The 17018-nt window shown below is 35.5% G+C and overlaps 1 protein-coding gene across 1 annotated transcript in view; it reads left to right on the forward strand.

The window, feature by feature from the left end:
- Positions 1-17018, forward strand: part of LOC137393245 (uncharacterized) — a 24445-nt gene continuing 7427 nt past the window's right edge. Inside the window, exons 1-10 of the mRNA XM_068079707.1 lie at positions 1-74; positions 3225-3458; positions 4465-4681; positions 9538-9619; positions 10098-10160; positions 11102-11185; positions 12039-12107; positions 12222-12275; positions 12402-12458; positions 13590-13704. Of these exons, the coding sequence (XP_067935808.1) occupies positions 14-74; positions 3225-3458; positions 4465-4681; positions 9538-9619; positions 10098-10160; positions 11102-11185; positions 12039-12107; positions 12222-12275; positions 12402-12458; positions 13590-13704 (1036 nt within the window). The 5' untranslated portion in view covers positions 1-13. The remainder of the gene's footprint in view (positions 75-3224; positions 3459-4464; positions 4682-9537; positions 9620-10097; positions 10161-11101; positions 11186-12038; positions 12108-12221; positions 12276-12401; positions 12459-13589; positions 13705-17018) is intronic.

Consider the following 17018-nt stretch of genomic DNA (forward strand, 5'->3'; position numbering starts at 1 on the left):
ACTAAGATCATTCATGAATTGGGGCGATCATTATGCATTACCTTCGGGTGGGTATGCTGGCCTCAGCTCTATGGGTGAGTCAATGTGACTGTACAGTTTTCTCTGTTTCATTGCTTAAATTTTAATCTCAGGCTAAGTCCATCCTCTCCTAATGTTTTTTCATGGAGGACCTCAACTCTGATTAGTGTAAATGTGTTTCTGAAACCCATTTTATATACAATATATTAGATTGTCGGAGAATAACATGCGTATTTTTTACTGTGGTATTTCCTGTTAATTTATTGTGATCGTTTAAGACATTGGAAAAATTTATTTCATGGTTTTGCCTGTGAACATGCATCCACATCATTAGCAGCTATATAACTATTATGCACGTTGTGATGTGGTGATTGTACAGTGGTGATCATAATAATTGGACTGCCTGGTAATTTCATAATGAACTTTTTCTTTTATGGCATAAACTCCCTTTCCCTATAATCTCAGACCATACATATTATACATATTTGAAAAGCAAACTTTCAAGACATTCTATCTACCACCAAAGGTGCACTTTAGTAATAAAATCTGTTTAATGGGCACCCATTATATCCTAACAGGTCAGTCTAGGCTTATGGTGTCATACCAAATACTATGATGCTAGAAATACTCTAAAGGAAGTTAACAACCCCACCAATTAACTTTTATAGAGCTATGTTCTAAAATTATGTTAAATTAAGTTGCGTTTTCCACAGATTTAATAAAATATTTGTTTTGGATTTTTGTACCGCTTTATGCCAAAAATAACATATTGTACCAAAATCAAACTAATAAAACAAATATCAATTAGTTTTACATAACATTCTTATCCAGTATATTCTGAGCTTTCTATTGATGTGCATATTGTCATAATTCACTTAATACCAGCGGAACAATATATGAATTACCAACCAAAAATGTGTTTTTTTTTAAATTTAAAATGGGTTTATTTTTTTTTAGCGGTATTTGATCACCACTGTATAATAATGGATGCTGCGTGTTGTTTTTGAAAAATCTATAGCATAGTTGTATTTTTTCTCCATTCGTATATTTACTTACCGTAAATTCTGGTGTATAAGTCGAAAATTTGACACCAAATTTCAAGCTTAAAAATCCATTGTCGACTTACATGGTAGTCACATTTTTCATGATTTGAATTCTAGTACAATTTAAAAAATCATCGTAAGTCAAAATTACATGATATGACATATTTATTTCTAGAATAGTAAAATACTAGTAATCCTACTTAACATGAGATGGATCGAACACGAAGTCTCTTCACCATTCAAATTGTCATCCCCAAAATTCTCTTCTGGAATAACACATTTTTTTTGAGTTTAGCGCTTTTTTCGTAGTATCTGCTTACAAGCCCACACTTCTGTAATTCGCTTGACACATCCACTATCGTCCATCCGTCTTTTTTTGTACTTCAATCACAGTTTCTGACAGATTTCTATCTTGCCGTATTGTTATTCTGTTAAATACATTTTACCAGAAATGTGAGTTTCGTTCTATTGGCGAGACAGACCATAACGATGAAGTGTTGTTTTTCATGCCTTGTGGTCTTCATTAGAGCTGTTTTCTCTCATTTGTTTGTTAATTATTGTATTGCTGACAGCACCAAAAATATGGGCGGTTTTAAATTCCATTTCATCAGTTATGCATCGCCCGCATCTGATGCTGACTGAACTATTCTGATCAAACGATTTGAGCCAGAGAAGGGAGTCAACTTATATGGCAGGTACATGTCAAAACCATGATTTTAAAACCAAAATTTAGACCTTAATTATTTAATATTAATTTTGACTTATATCCCGAGCTGACATATATGCCGAAATTTGCGGTGATCGCCAAGAATTGTGTTTCTCATCACCTACTTTTCTACCTTTTCATCTCATTTAAAGAAGCACCTTTCATCTCTTGTAAATAGCGGACCTTAAGTGTGTAGACCAATAGGGTTGACAACTGTAAGTGTGTAGACCAATAAGGTTGACAACTGATCAGGTTTCTCTTTGTACCACAGTCAAACATGGATAACTCGTCCACGGATAGCTCGAACACATGGTTAATTCCAACATTTCCTGTGGTCCGTTCCCACGTAATGATAAATTGCTATAGATAACTCGAACTCAACACTGTTAATTCGAACTGTTTTTTTGCCCAACGGTACCGAAACGGTTGTTATCGCTTTAGAAAATCACTGTATTCAAAGCCATAGAGGTAAACTTCATCTTTTCGTAATTCATAAGCGTCGTTATTACCACCATCGGCAAAATATTTTTGTCAACGACTTTTCTAAAAGTTTGGTGAAATTTGATTTATACTGTGATACGACGAATAGCACGGGCTAGCCGGGTCACGCGCGCAAGGATTTTCGCCACGCACATACAAAACAAAAATCGCATGTTGTTTTTGTTTTGTATGTGCGTGGCGAAAATCCTTGAGTGTGTGACCCGGCTAGCCCGTGATGAATAGTTTTCCGACGTTGATTCCGTGTTGAATCAACGTCGGAATGTTGAATGTTTAAAACGTCTTAAAAATTGTTGTAATTAAACGTATACGTTGTCTGAGCTACAAAATACTATTCATCGTTTGACCTAAACACAGAATACGTGTGTACATTCAATAAGTATCTATTAAAAAAGCGTGAGTGATATAGAATGTACCGTAAAACCTCGTAAAACTTCTAATTGAACTGCCTCGGAGTGTTGCTCTTAACGAATCCCAGGTAAAGTAAGGTAATCTGCATAAACTTCAAGAAAAAACGGCAAAATTGATCGTGGGTAAAACCCCAAAAGAAAAAAATGTCTTTTCTTTTGAGCATTGCAACAACGATCAAGTTTTGCCAATGTCAATCTGAAAAACGTCCTGGCAATAACATCACCTCAAACAACAAACCAATCTCAAGTGATAGAAAAATCTCTATACTTTTTCATGAAAACGTTTTAAACTTTACATTAGAAGCATTTAATTTGAAACAAGCCATTTGTGCTTTTGATTTATATTATAGTTTGTATATGTACATGTATCTACTAATAAATAAGTAAATATATGGACTTGTGACAGTGCTCTGATAACTTGAACGCTCTGATAATTCGAACACTTTTGCTCGGTCCCTTGAAGTTCGAGTTATCCATGTTTGACTGTATCTTGATATTGAAAAAGCGTCATTCAGATATTTTACCAAGGCTTTTGTCAACTGATTTTAGAAATGCAGCAGGCGAATGTTGATCAGTACAATGCTCAGCAGGTTGCCCTTGACCAATACAATTTAGCAGCACGTGCTGCCAACTTTGCACAGTACAATCAGCAGCAGGCACTCACTCAGTTTCAGCAAGATCTTTCTACCGCTCAGCCAGCCACCGGATTTGTTCAGCAAACAGCAAACCATTCTTTCTCACACGCTCAACAGTCCGGTTACTCGGCATCATGGCCAATAGAAGGTGAGCAATTTTGGGCAGCTTTCGTATTGAATGTGATTCACATGTATATATGTTTGAACTCAGTTCTGATCAGACAGCGGCAAAGTTGAGTGTGAATATTAGTGTATAAGATGCACATCTGTCATAGAAGAAAAATGGGATTGCTTGACTCGATCAAACCTTCCCATTTTACCTGATTAATGTAAACGTTACTGGCGTTGAATGGCATCTTTGTAGACAGAGCTACATATTTGTTAAATTGAAAAGAACGTTAACGATTTGAAGCGATTAAAGAACATTGATCAGCAGTTGTTGTGATTTATTAAATTTCTTTTACATATTTCATAATTTGTTAGCGCTGACTACTCAATGAAGGCGTACTTGTAACAAATTATTAATGTATATCCCACATAGTATATAAAAAGTTTATCTCTCTAAGTCCCATAGCTCAATATATTGAATAACAATGTTTGTGTGCAACTCTGTGTTCTGCCATATATTTAATTTGCCAAATGTCAATATAAATTTTTATTCCAAACAAAATTATTTCTTCTGAAAAAATGATGATGACCTTCACTTATGTAGGTTTCGTGTGGAATCTGTTGCTATAGGTGTGCAGGGTAGATTAGCTCTTTGACTAGTCAGTCATAACAAAACCTGTATATACCTGTATGTGAACATAACTCCTCAAAGGTTTTGATGGTAATGATGTTTAGTATGAGCTATGCCATCATGGATTGCATAACAACATATTGTACAGAGTGGCTCATACCCTAACCTTTTCCCATCGTAGCCCATATTTCACTTCATCTCGAGCATTTTTGAATCAATTTAGCAGTCTGCAATATCGACCAGTTTTATTTGAAATTGATCTGCTGAAGCCATGCGCTTGACGAAATACATTCAAATACATTTAATCTTTAGCAATTCTTCAGGGTCTTGCAACAACATATAATGGATATATTTCAATTGTTTTTTATTTATATCTACTGTTGAGAGTGAAAGTCATGTGCCTTTGTTTGCTTAGATGGCAGTGTAGCTGGTGCAAGGCAGAGCAACTCTTCCATGGGATTGCATGAGACTGTGGGTGCCAGTGAAGGAGCAACACAAGCTAATAACTATCCACATCGTGGCCAGCTGAAACGGAGTGTTGAATTGGAGAAGATCATGCCAAAGGATGAAGCTGCCCAGGAGGTTAAGCATCCTGAGGGTTTTGGATGGCCCATTGACAGGGAAGAACGCTAGTAAGCGATATATGCATTACTCTATGCACATACTGGGTATCTTTCTTTAAATAAATCAAATGCTAAAAGGAGTTGTCTGTGCAAGGTGCGCAGCATTGTCAGTAACGTAGAGGTTCTTAAAGACATTAGATAGCTAATTAATTTGTTTCAATGTGAGTTGTTCCACCTCTCTCTTTCACTCTTATACCCTCAATATTTGACTCAGTGTTAGCCAATGACAATCTTCAGAGTTTGTTGTTGTTAAAACCTGTGATAATCAGTCCAGCAGTTCATAACAAATAGTCCAAATTTTTTTATTAAATCAGCTGATTAAAAGTGCGTAGTTAAATACTCTATACTGTCTATAAATAATGCATTGTTTGAGTAAAATGGATGAAATCCATGGTTTGATAACAGTACTATGAAACTTCCACCAAATATTAGATTCTAAGATTTCATATTCGAGTCATATAGTTTAGAGGATCTACTTTTCACAACTAACTTGAAGACCTAGCACTGTAGCAAATAAATTATAATAATTATAATTTATTTCAATTACCCGTACCTGTACAAGATTTATTTGTGCCCTGAACTGATCTTATCGAAAGTAAACGGATTCTGACTGTTTTCTATTCCGATTTACATCAACACTAAGCCTGGGTTGGCTGCCCTTTGTCAGCCTATTGCAGAGCAGTACGCCAAATGCTGCCAATACACATTTTTGCTGTTGTTTACGCCCATATATAGTGGAAACCTCAAATCTTTCGTTTTAATATTTCTTGCCCACTAAGAAGTCCAAGATTTCCGTGTTTTTATTTTATGATCGTTGCCACTCTTGCTGCTAAATCACAACTTTTGATTCACTGCCACTAGCAATTTTGGTACTTATGTTGGGTTTAATAAAGCTTCCCTTTGTTAAAGTTAGTAGAGGAATTATTGCTTCAAGTTGTACAAATGTTAGGTTGCACCATTTTAACCTATTATTTTATGTGCTTTGAATGGTGTCTAATTTGCTCCCCTGGATACCACATAGGATGCCATAAATTAGGCTAAGATTTATTTCACCATTACATAAGATTTAGGGTGATTGCAGATTCCAAACGCATACCTAGGAGAGGTACTCATGACAAATTATAAAAAACATCGGCCGTGGAATTGGGTCTACAATTAACATTCGTAAAATTGAAGTTATTTTTATGTCAGTTTCATCAATACGCTATCTACACAGTAGTTTCTCTATCAAATCTAAAAAACATTTTTACCATACATGGAGTGTGTTTTATATTATTTGCGACAAAAAGCAGTGCCTGGCCTGTGCTAATGCGTCGCTATGCTTGTGCTTATTCACTGTCAACTGACCCCACTCGACCCAGTTATCATGTACCATTTTGTACCACAGTCAAAGTAAAAGCTTCTGCATTTCTCTTGAAATTGTGAAAGATATGTGATTAGGATCCAAATGCCTCACCTGTACCCAATCACATGTACCCAATTACATGTACCCAATCACATGAACCCAATCACATCGAAAAGCACCCTTTTACTAAAAAAAAAACAACAAAAGATTCTTCTGTAAAGGTACTTAACTATAGCGAAGTATAATAATATGGTCATATAATGTTACACAGCAGTCTTTCACACATATTCACCGACTCTCCAGCCATTTAAAGTATTAGTTTTTCTGCAACTTAATAAAAGAAGTGTACATGCATGCATTGCCACTAACCTGAAAAACATGTAGCCTCAACAAGTTAGCTGATCATGTAGACAACAACAACACTAAAAGAGTAATTATTTGAAATTATGAGATTCAAGTAGGGTTGATCCCATAATTACTAATCCGCTGTTTCGTTGCATTAGCTTTAGACTCTAACATGACAGAACCTGGGCTATCAGCTTTTTGTACAACTGTTGTATGTGTGAAGTTGGTACCATGCTAAATCATTGGTGAGTTGCCATAAATCATGCACGTAATACTGCACGCATCATCAGCTCACTTGTTTAGACTGTTACTGTTCATCAACATCATAGCAGTCTGTTGATGCGACAATGACTGTCCTCATTTTGGTCAGATCAAACATCTCTAACCATCTTTATTCTTAGCTCATTCTTGCTAACCATTCCTGACCATATCCAGTGTCTTCATATTTTGCTTCACGGTGTCGTTGATGCCTTTTGATGTCTTCGCTGTGTCATTGCTGCTGTTAGTTGCTAAATATCCATGGTAAAAAAGGCTAATTCTCTGAATGGTCGGAGCTTTGGTCAGTATATTTAAAAGACTGCAGTAAAACATGTTGTTAGCAGACTGTTTCGCATTGCCATAGTTTAAAAAAACCTCTGACATAAATTCTAGGCTGTTTTTTAAATTATCAATAGTTTAGGAATGAAACATTTGTTTTGCTAATGGTTCAAACTGGCACTTTATTAACTTGTTGACAGAAACTTTAAAGACCAAGTAGGTAGCATGCACTATGTGGCAAAATCAGCACGCTATTTCATCATTTGATAGCGATTAAGTTGAAGTAATGCTGAGGTTGAAGTAAAGATATGTTTTCATCTCTTGTGTGAAGAATTTTTAGATGAATGGAAATAATAATCGTTTAGCTAGTTTCATTTGGCTGCAGTGAGGAAGTGTCATTTCGGGCAAACGAACATAAAAACATCAAGCATGGCTCATGTTAGAGTCATGGTTGATGTTGCATATTTCCATCACTCATTCTACAATTTCTTGAGTCAGTTTCTTAGCCCCACAAAATTAATTATAACCAAGAAGGAATGATGGACCCAGGACCTTAAGCTTCCTTGTTATTTTGATAGATCGGTAAAGTTTATTTTAGCCTAAAAATCCTGGAAACATAAAACATACAGAGAGTTGTTTCAAGCTTATCAAAACTTATTTTTATTAGGTTGTGGGTTTGTTTAAGAATAGCAGTGACTCAAATCGAGTGATGGATGCATTTAACACTTTCATGCAGTGTGGCTGTAAGTTTTCATTGATTGAATAGGATTCAAATGAGTTCATTAACATTTCTATTGTAATTAGAGCAATTTTGTACTAGTTTTACTAGACATCATTTGTTATACATGTCATTTAGATGGGAATATTCATGAATTTTTTGTTGACTGTAGCTAGTCCTCTACCTCGACAAAATGCTTATTGTTACTTTAGATGCCCATGGTGCGTTTGGCAGCAAAAAAGTTTTTTAGGTTTGCCAAAAAGCAAACTTAAAAATTGTGTAGTAAAAACTTGCTGCCTGGAAATATCACAATAACAATATAAATTAATTCCTCTTAAGTCGTGGCTTCAATTAACTCAACTTCATTTGCATATGTTTGCGTTGTGATACATTGTCAGCCTCTTCTCTAAGTAAGTCATTAAAGGGATTCGATATGAAAGTCCTATAGCAAGCAACAAGCTGTTGATGTCAGCGATATAATTGGAATCTACCAAAAATAGCTCGAGATCGCTTTTCAACTATCCAATAGACTTTCACCATCGCTTCTCCATCTACAGAGAATAAGCACTTCTTATCATTTTGCTGACAATCCTGACACTGACTGGCTCAAGAATAATATTTAGCCTTAAAGGTTGACTTGCAACAAAATTCACTATACAGTTATTTGATATGGAAAGATTCACCATGTCTTACTCTGTTGTGTTGTAGGTGCAAAATATGTGGAAAGGTGATTACAAGCTCTTAAAAGGTCAAAACGAACAGCTAATTGCAGCCACGAGACTGCCATAGTTTGGATTCTCTTTCCAAAACGGCTCAAATGTGACGCATTTGTGAGAGATGGTTTCTGTTTACACTTTCATGCAACCTTGATCGTCGAAATATTTTCACAAATACACTTCACGCATTCAATAAAACCATGTCTATTGTTCTTACGCGTCTGTTTCATCGTCATTGTAATGCTGTCATTTTTAGCACTGATATCTTATAACTTACCGTAAAAATTCGTTTAATTAGTTAGCCTTAGTTTGAAGGAGTACATATCATTGTCTGATAATCATGATGAGCCTGTTGGTCACCTGTGATAATCGGAAAATGCTGCAGAAATTATTTGCGAAGTATTGGGTCATATGATCAGATTACGACTTGCCGATTAGACCAAACCGAAACAAAACTGAAAAGTAGCGAGCATCTATATGTGATGCGGGGTCTTTGGTAAAACCAGAAGTGTTTGTCATAAACTAGTACTACGATAAGTTTTATATTGAGCTTTTTATTGGCCTTTCAATTCACATGAGAACATCACGTGACAAGACAATGGCCAAATTTCATGGCTACGTCATCGAAATAAAGAGATTCCAATGTACGGCGGCTTTTCGCTTTTGAGCTTTTAAGAGTTTGTAATCACATTTCCACATATTTGTCACCTACGACACAACAGAGTAAGACATGGTGAATTTTTTGATACCAAATAACTGTAATGTGAATTTTATTGCAAATCAACCTTTAACTTGGCCTCTTTTATTCTCTCGTCCCAGCCATGCTTCACCGTTCAGTTCTCATTTCTCTCTCAGAGTTTAGTATTTTATATATAATATACTGTACAAGTAGGTCGCCTGTTTAAGAATATGTACACATACTTCAATGTATAATAACTGTGAAAGTTTAGAAAGCTGTGTCAGCGTTCATAAGAGTTAAAACAGTGGCTCATACTTAACCAAAGGGAGGGATTACTATAATCTGTTGCTTATTAATAGACGTCAACACGTTTTAGACTTCAATTCCTCAATACATTGTTTGTGTTTGTTATTAAAAAATGCTTCTGGTAACGCGCAAGCGTGCCAATTTTATTAAAATCTCCAATGCCTCTGCGCTTCATGCTAAAAATCATCGTCTTACCTCGCTGTAATTTCTCCTTTATAGCGCAAAAAGAAGAAAGGCGCAGAAGGCTGAATCACAAGCTTGTAGCACGTGTCCGATATGCAAGCAGATGATCGAGTTGGATGTAAGTTGGACATTTACATTGATATGATATTTTTTACATTGTTTATATTCACTGTGTCGCCATAAAAAATGAAAGGCACTATATTTACACACAGCTACATAGCGCATTTGCATAGCATCACATAGCATGTATAAATATAGCTTTTTCATCATTTACATGTTAATACGTCTTTCGACATACAAAGTAGTTTCTAACATTCATCATTGGAAATTTCTTGATCTATAGCATTGTTGTGAGTATGTATGTACATAGTCTGCCTACATATGTACATAGTTCTCCTTTGCTTACTTTGGTTTGATTATGTTCTAATAGAATTTAAGGTACTTTTTTGTTTCTTAGTATTAAAATCATGGATGCTAAGAAGACTAGTGCAAGCAGGAGTAGTGCACTAGTAAATAATATATTACGAAAGCAATTCGGAACAAGTCTAGTTGATGAGTTATCTGCTCATTGTTGTAGTAGGTATTGGTACTTGCAGAACTGGGTGAGACACGCTACGACTCACGCCAAACCATCGGATGATGTTGTTCGACCAGCACAGGTTAGATTAATATGCTACAGTATACTGTAAAACTTCCTTTTGCTTTGATGTCCGCCTTTGTAATTGATATCTGTGGTAGTCGCGGTGCGTAAATACATACTAGACAGTAGTGTACATCTCAATACACAGGTAGTCTAATCCTTTGCACCTTGGCAGTCATTGTCAATGTGTGCCAGTATCCCTAGGCAATTTGTCAGCCAGTAAGTTTTTTTAAACATATTTATCTAAATATGCTCATAATCAAATGATATTTGGTGAAACACTAAAAAAAACAAGTCCAACAACACACAGCAAATGTCCCCAAATATTAAAAAGGTTGTTTCAGTGTTTCCGGCTAAAACCATAGGAACTCGTCTGTTTTTTGACCAGTTCTAAAAATGTTTGCAGTATCATCATATTCATCGAGCAGATTTGCATCATCGTTTTCGTACTCAAAATAATCAACAAAATTGTAGTTAGTATCACATAATTCTTCATTACAATCATCTATGAGCTGCATCAAATTCTTTGTGAAATCGTCCCAGTAAAATTGTTATAATAATGAAGGAAGTTGATAACAATATCTGAAAACGGTAACAATGGAAATAAAATTTCTGGTGTAAAGCCCTATGCAAGAATTAATTTGATTGATTTGCTCTGTTTCTTGGAAACAGCATTTGTAAACGGAACCATGTGGGCACCGATCTACAGGCTGTCAGGGTTTGTGACACACGCTGCAGAACGCCGGAATACTGACCTTCAGAGTTCAAAGGGTTAATGTGCGGATAATTGTGGTTCACTGATGAGTGATGGCAGTGTTGATAAGCTCCAAAATAAAAATTATTAGCTTTTCTCTTGTCACTTAGTTTAGAGAGCTTTGTTATTCAACAGAATCATAAGTGAGTGCGATAAGGCAAAACCTAACTGGAGCAGGTTATGAGCAACATCTTGGGTTATTTCAGAAGGATGCTGACTATTGGTTCATTGATGATCTACTCAAGAATGCGACGAAGGATTCTACACTCATAGGATCCTATTCATGTCAAGTGAGTTTGTTGTACTGGATCTTCACACTTGCTCATAGTCAGTTGCGCTTGAGAACATTAGATATCTGTACAAATTTTGCCTTTTTAAGAAGTCGTTGTGAATCTTTTTAGTATCGAAATGTTGGGTGCCAGGTTTGTCTCACTCACAAAAGTTTCGACGAAAAATAACAGTAGATCCGTTACAATTTTGATTGGGGGACTTGTTCATATTTTGATTTATGGGAAATCAATTTTGGAGTTGTTTCCTTTGAGATAGCTTTTTGTTATGCAGATATGTTTGGTCTACTGCTAATGACCATTTCACGCATCGAAAAATGTGAAAGTCAAGCGCTTTTCTAGATTCTAAAAATGGATGTTCTGCCTTTATATTGCCTTTTTGTAATAGTTTCTCTGGTTCACAAGAAAAACAAAAAGCTAGTCTGTTATAATCTTTACTCATCTTCAAAATGTTGTAATACTATATTTTCTGAACTATGTTGCTCTCTTGCATATAACATGCCCGTCTATAAATTCAGTAGGAAATCCGTGTCTACCCCACGCCGTATTACATGTATATAAATTTGATAATTTAACCATAAGTTTGTATTTGGCCTCTGGGGCATAGACAACACAATTCATATGTAACCCACTCCGTTATGTAACCCACACCAAATTTTTTGGAAAAAAAGTTTTGGCAGGTTATAGTCTGAAAAAAACGGCAGTTATAATGTGGCTTGTTATTGTTTACACATATAGTTTGTAGGCAGTCAACATATTCCGCAATTCGTACAGTTATTGTTCAACTGAACTCTTTGTGGGAGTATATTTTGTAGTGGTCTCTTCTTGCTGCAGCCTGGTCCATCTTTATTTGCAGTTCTGTGAAGTTGTGGAGCTCAACTTTGAGGAGATGTTGAACCATATTCAAGAAATTAAACATATGCATGTAAGTGTTTTCAAGTTTTTATAAACTGCCTGCATAGAGTAGGAGAATGATTGTCATTATTTCTGCTTATTCCTTGATTCATCGTTACGCAATCTTCCCTTCTTGTGGCTGTAGGCAATTTACCGCTGGATCAGTCAACCTTCTACCATTGGCAATGAGCGCTACAAGGTATGTATCCTGTTTTGAAATTGAGTATGTCAAAATCCAGTAGTCTGTGTTGAACCTATAGAGGTTTATTCTTGGTTTTTTTTTATAAAGGTTAAAAACAGTTTACTATTTTTTCCAATTTTGCAGAGTCATCTTCCCGATATCCCCATTAGGAGTCGTCACCTCGGGTTTCACTTCTGTGAGGTGAGTGGGTGAAAGTCATCTTCTACAAATTGAAGCTATAGAAATAATATTTGTATTAAATATAATCTTGTTTTTGCTGTTTCATATTCTATTTTTTATATTGTGAAAAGGGGCTGTTCACCAAATAACTATTAGTGCAATTTTTACTGTATAGGCTACTAGAGTTTTTCCTTTCATGGTTAGGCTTTTAAAGGTTGACTTGCAACAAATTCACGTTACAGTTATTTCGTATCAAAAGATTTACCATGTCTTACTCTGCTGTGTTTTGGTGCAAAATACGTGGAAATGTGATTACAAGCTTTTAAAAGCTCAAAAATGAATAGTTAAGCATTGCCACCACGAAACTGCCGTAGATTAGAATATCTTTCCAAAACGGCACAAATGGAACTTAGTTGAACACGATGGCTTCTGTTAACACTTTCATGCAACCTCATTTGTTGAAATATTTTCATGAATATATTTCACGCATGCAATAAAACCATGTCTATTGGTTCTTGCGCGTCTATGTCATTATCATTGTAATGCTGTCGATTTCAGCACTGATATCTTATAACCTACCGTGAAAATTCGTTTAATTTATTAACTTTAGCTCAACGTAGTACATATCATTCTCTGATGAACATGACGAGCCTGTTGGTCACCTGTGATTATCGAAAATTGCTGCAGAAATTGTTCGTGTTGTTTGGCAAAAAGTACGGGTCACATGATCAGATTACGATTAGACCAAGCCGAAACCAAACTGTAAAGTAGCGAGCATCTATATTTGATACGGGCTCTTCGGTAAAACCCGAAGTGTTTGTCATAAACTAGTGCTACGATAAGTTTTATATTGAGCCTTTTATTGGCCTTACAATTCACGTGAGAACAGCACGTGTCAAAACAATAATCCAATGAATTGACTACGTCAGAGAAATAAACTGATTCCGATCTGCGGCGGTTTCGTGATGGCGTCGACCAACTGTTCGTTTTTTAGCTTTTAAGAGCTTGTAATCACATTTCCACATATTTTCCACCTACAACACCGCAGAGTAAGACATGGTGAATCTTTTGATACCAAATAACTGTAATGTGAATTTTGTTGCAAGTCAACCTTTAAGCTTTGCATTACCAGCAATTGGCTTCTGATTGCAGCTATGCCATGAGTTGGTAGGCTGGGTGAAAAATGAGGTAGCTCAGCATCTTACTAAAAAACAGCACATTCATAGGGTGCAAAAGATGAGGGAAAACTTACAGTGGGTTATAAAAGGTAAGTTTTAGAATTTCAGTATAAAGCTAAAAATTATGTAACTAAACTTACCAAACGATCGCCTCAGATATACATCTCTTTAAAAATATTGTTAGTATGATTAATAAAATGTCCTACATTTATCAACGCCTAATAATATACAGCTAAATTTTTGTCTTCAAGAAAAAAGACGGAGGTGATTGAGTAACATCTGCATGGTACAAGCATTTTACAAATTTTTTGCTATCCTAAATTTTCCATATTGATTTATATCAAAATCTAATTTAGGTGCGTCCCTTAGTCTTCTCTGTGGGTAGCCCCACCTTCAACTACTGTTGACTATTCATATTTACTGCTGCCTGCGCAATATCTATATCTAAAATGATAACCATGTATGTTTGATCTTTGCACTGTATAGGTTTCCAAGCAGCGCTGCAGAATCATTTTCAAATTGGTGTGTAGATTGCTGTCCTTGCGGTAAATAATTTATAAATACAATTTTTAAAAATTTCAAATGATGAATTTTCTTTCTGTCGTGCGATATATTTTCGGCTAAAAGGTTTTTACAAATGGTTAAAATTTTCTTTCAATTAGATCAAAACACAGTCGAACTCGAATAAATCTCCCTCAGCTCGAACACATGGTTAACTTGAACGGGTTTGTTTGGACCGTTTCCAAGCAATGATAAATTGCTTTAGATAACTTGACTTTACTTACCATCATTAACTCGAACAGTTTTTTGCCCAACGGCTAGCGAAACGGTTGTTATCACTTTATTCCAATCCATAGAGATAAACATCAACTTTTAGTAGTTCTTAGGTGTCGTTATTATCATCATTGGCAAAATATTTTTGTTAACGACTCTTTTAAAGGTTTGCAAAAAATCGAATTTTACCAAACATCCACTTGGCAATGGTCCTTCGAAAGCAAGGAAAAACGAGGTAACCTTCGGATAAACTTAAAGTAAAATCGGCAAAATTGATTTTGGTTAAAAACTCAGGAGAACAAGATGTCTTTTTTCCGAGCGTTTTAACCGTGATCAAGTTTTGCCAATTTTAACCTGAGAATGTCTTGGCAGTCACATCACCTAAAACAACAGACAAATCTCAAGTGATAGAAAAATCTCTATACTGTCTAATAATCTTTTTTTAAACTTCACATGAAACTTCACTTTAACTTGCAACAAACAATCTATGCTTTTAATGTAGATATAGTTTGTATATATACATGTATCTACTGATAAATACATGCTCTTGTGACAGTGCTCTGATAACTTGAGCGCTCGAATAACTAGAACACTTTCATTCAGTCGCATGAAGTTTGAGTTATCCGAGTTTCACTGTATATCCTATTGTGAAGACAATTGCAGCCTGTCGTCATTTTGAATTCCAACCTATGTTGCTTAATAACGAATTTAGCCCTTTTAAGACAGATCTCAGCAATATCTGTCGAAGCGTTCGTGCCTTCAGAATGGATCCCAATTGTGTTGGCCTTAGGTAGAGTGACTTGAAATCCTTTAATTATTTATAAATTTGTATTATGGTACTGCTCGTTTATAATAGTCCATCATCTTTTCCACGAAAACTTCAAAATAGCCCGAAAAATACTCCTGCTAAAAATTTGTTTCAATGCTGATATCGGCTGGATCAGCAATGGAGAAGAAGATTTGAGGTCAGAAAACTGAAGATGAAATTGAAAGCTCAGAAAAAAGAGTGGTGGATAAAAGTGAAAGTGGGTGAAAGCACCGGTGTGATCGCAACTAGTACCGGAAGCCAAGGAGCTAGCAATGATAAATAAGTACATTCAAATGCTTTTATTTTGGTTTATGCTATTTAAACAAAATTTCAGATATATAATTTCATGTAACTAGCAACACAACCGTATCATAGATGCAATCAAACCACAACTTACAGTGGTGATCGCAATTATGCGACCTCTTAAATAAACACATTTTTTGTTGGTAATTAATATATTGTTCCGTCGGTATTATGTAAATATGCACATCAATGGAAAGCTCAAAATGTACTGGATAAGAAGATTATGTAAAACTAACTGATATTTGCTTTATTATTTTGATTTTGGTACAATATGTTATTTTCGGCATAAAGCGGTACAAAAATCCAAAATAAATTCTTTTATAAATTTGAGGAAAATGCAACTTAATTTGACATAATTTTAGAATATAGCTCTATAAAAGTTAATTGGTGGTGTTTTTAAATTCCTTTAGAGTATTGCTAGCATCCTAGTATTTGGTATGACACCATAAGGCTAGACTGACCTGATAGGATATAATGGGTGCCCATTGAACAAATTTTACTATGAGAGCGCACATTTGGTGGTAGACAGAATGTCTAAAAAATTTGAACAAAGGTTTTTCTGACATGGAACGAAGGAACCAAACTACAGTGAAACATTGATAACTCAAACTTCACCGGACCAAGCGGAAGTGTTTGAGTTATCGAAGTGTTCAAGTTATCAGAGCACTGTCTCAATTGCATGTATTTATCAGTAGATACATTTACATATACATATACAAACTACATGTATATATAAATCAAAAACATAGATAGCTTGTTGCAAGTTAAAGGGCCTCTCATATGAAGTTTTAAAAAGTTTTATTAGAAATAATAGATACATGTATTTTTCTATCACTTGAGATTTGTTTGTTGTTTTAGGTGATGTGACTGCTAGGACGTTCTCAGGTTAAAATTGGCAAAACTTGATCGCGGTTAAAACGCTCAGAAAAGATATCTTCATCTCTTGAGCGTTTTAACCTAGATCATTGTTGCCGATTTTACTTTCAGTTTATCGGAAGGTTACCTGGCTTTTCCATGCTTTTGAAGGGCCATCGCAAAGCGGATGTTTAGTAACATTTTATTTTTGCAAATCTTAGAAAAGTCGTTAACGATAATATTTTGCCAGTAATAACGACATCTAAGAACTACTAAAAGTTGATGTTTATCTCTATGGTTGGGAATAAAGTGATATTCTAAAGTGATAACAACCGTCTCGGTAGCTGTTGGGCAAAAAACTGTTCGAGTTGATGTTAAGTTTGAGTTATCTAAAGCAATTTATCATTGCGTGGGAACATACCAAACAAATCTGTTAGAGTTAACCATGTGTTTGAGCTATCCTTGGGCAAGTTATCCAAGTTTGAATGTACAATGCTCCCTTATAAGAATATTTGCTTCAGCATCCTCAAAACTTAATACCAAAGGAGTTTGCCATTACAAAGCATCACCCTCAAACAAATTGTCGTGTGACTGTCTCATTAACTCTTTCACTGCCGTAGACGCATAAATGCGTTTTCGTGGGACGACTGCCGTAGACGCATT

This window comes from Watersipora subatra, chromosome 1, assembly GCF_963576615.1.
Source record: "Watersipora subatra chromosome 1, tzWatSuba1.1, whole genome shotgun sequence".
Lineage (NCBI taxonomy): Eukaryota > Metazoa > Bryozoa > Gymnolaemata > Cheilostomatida > Watersiporidae > Watersipora > Watersipora subatra.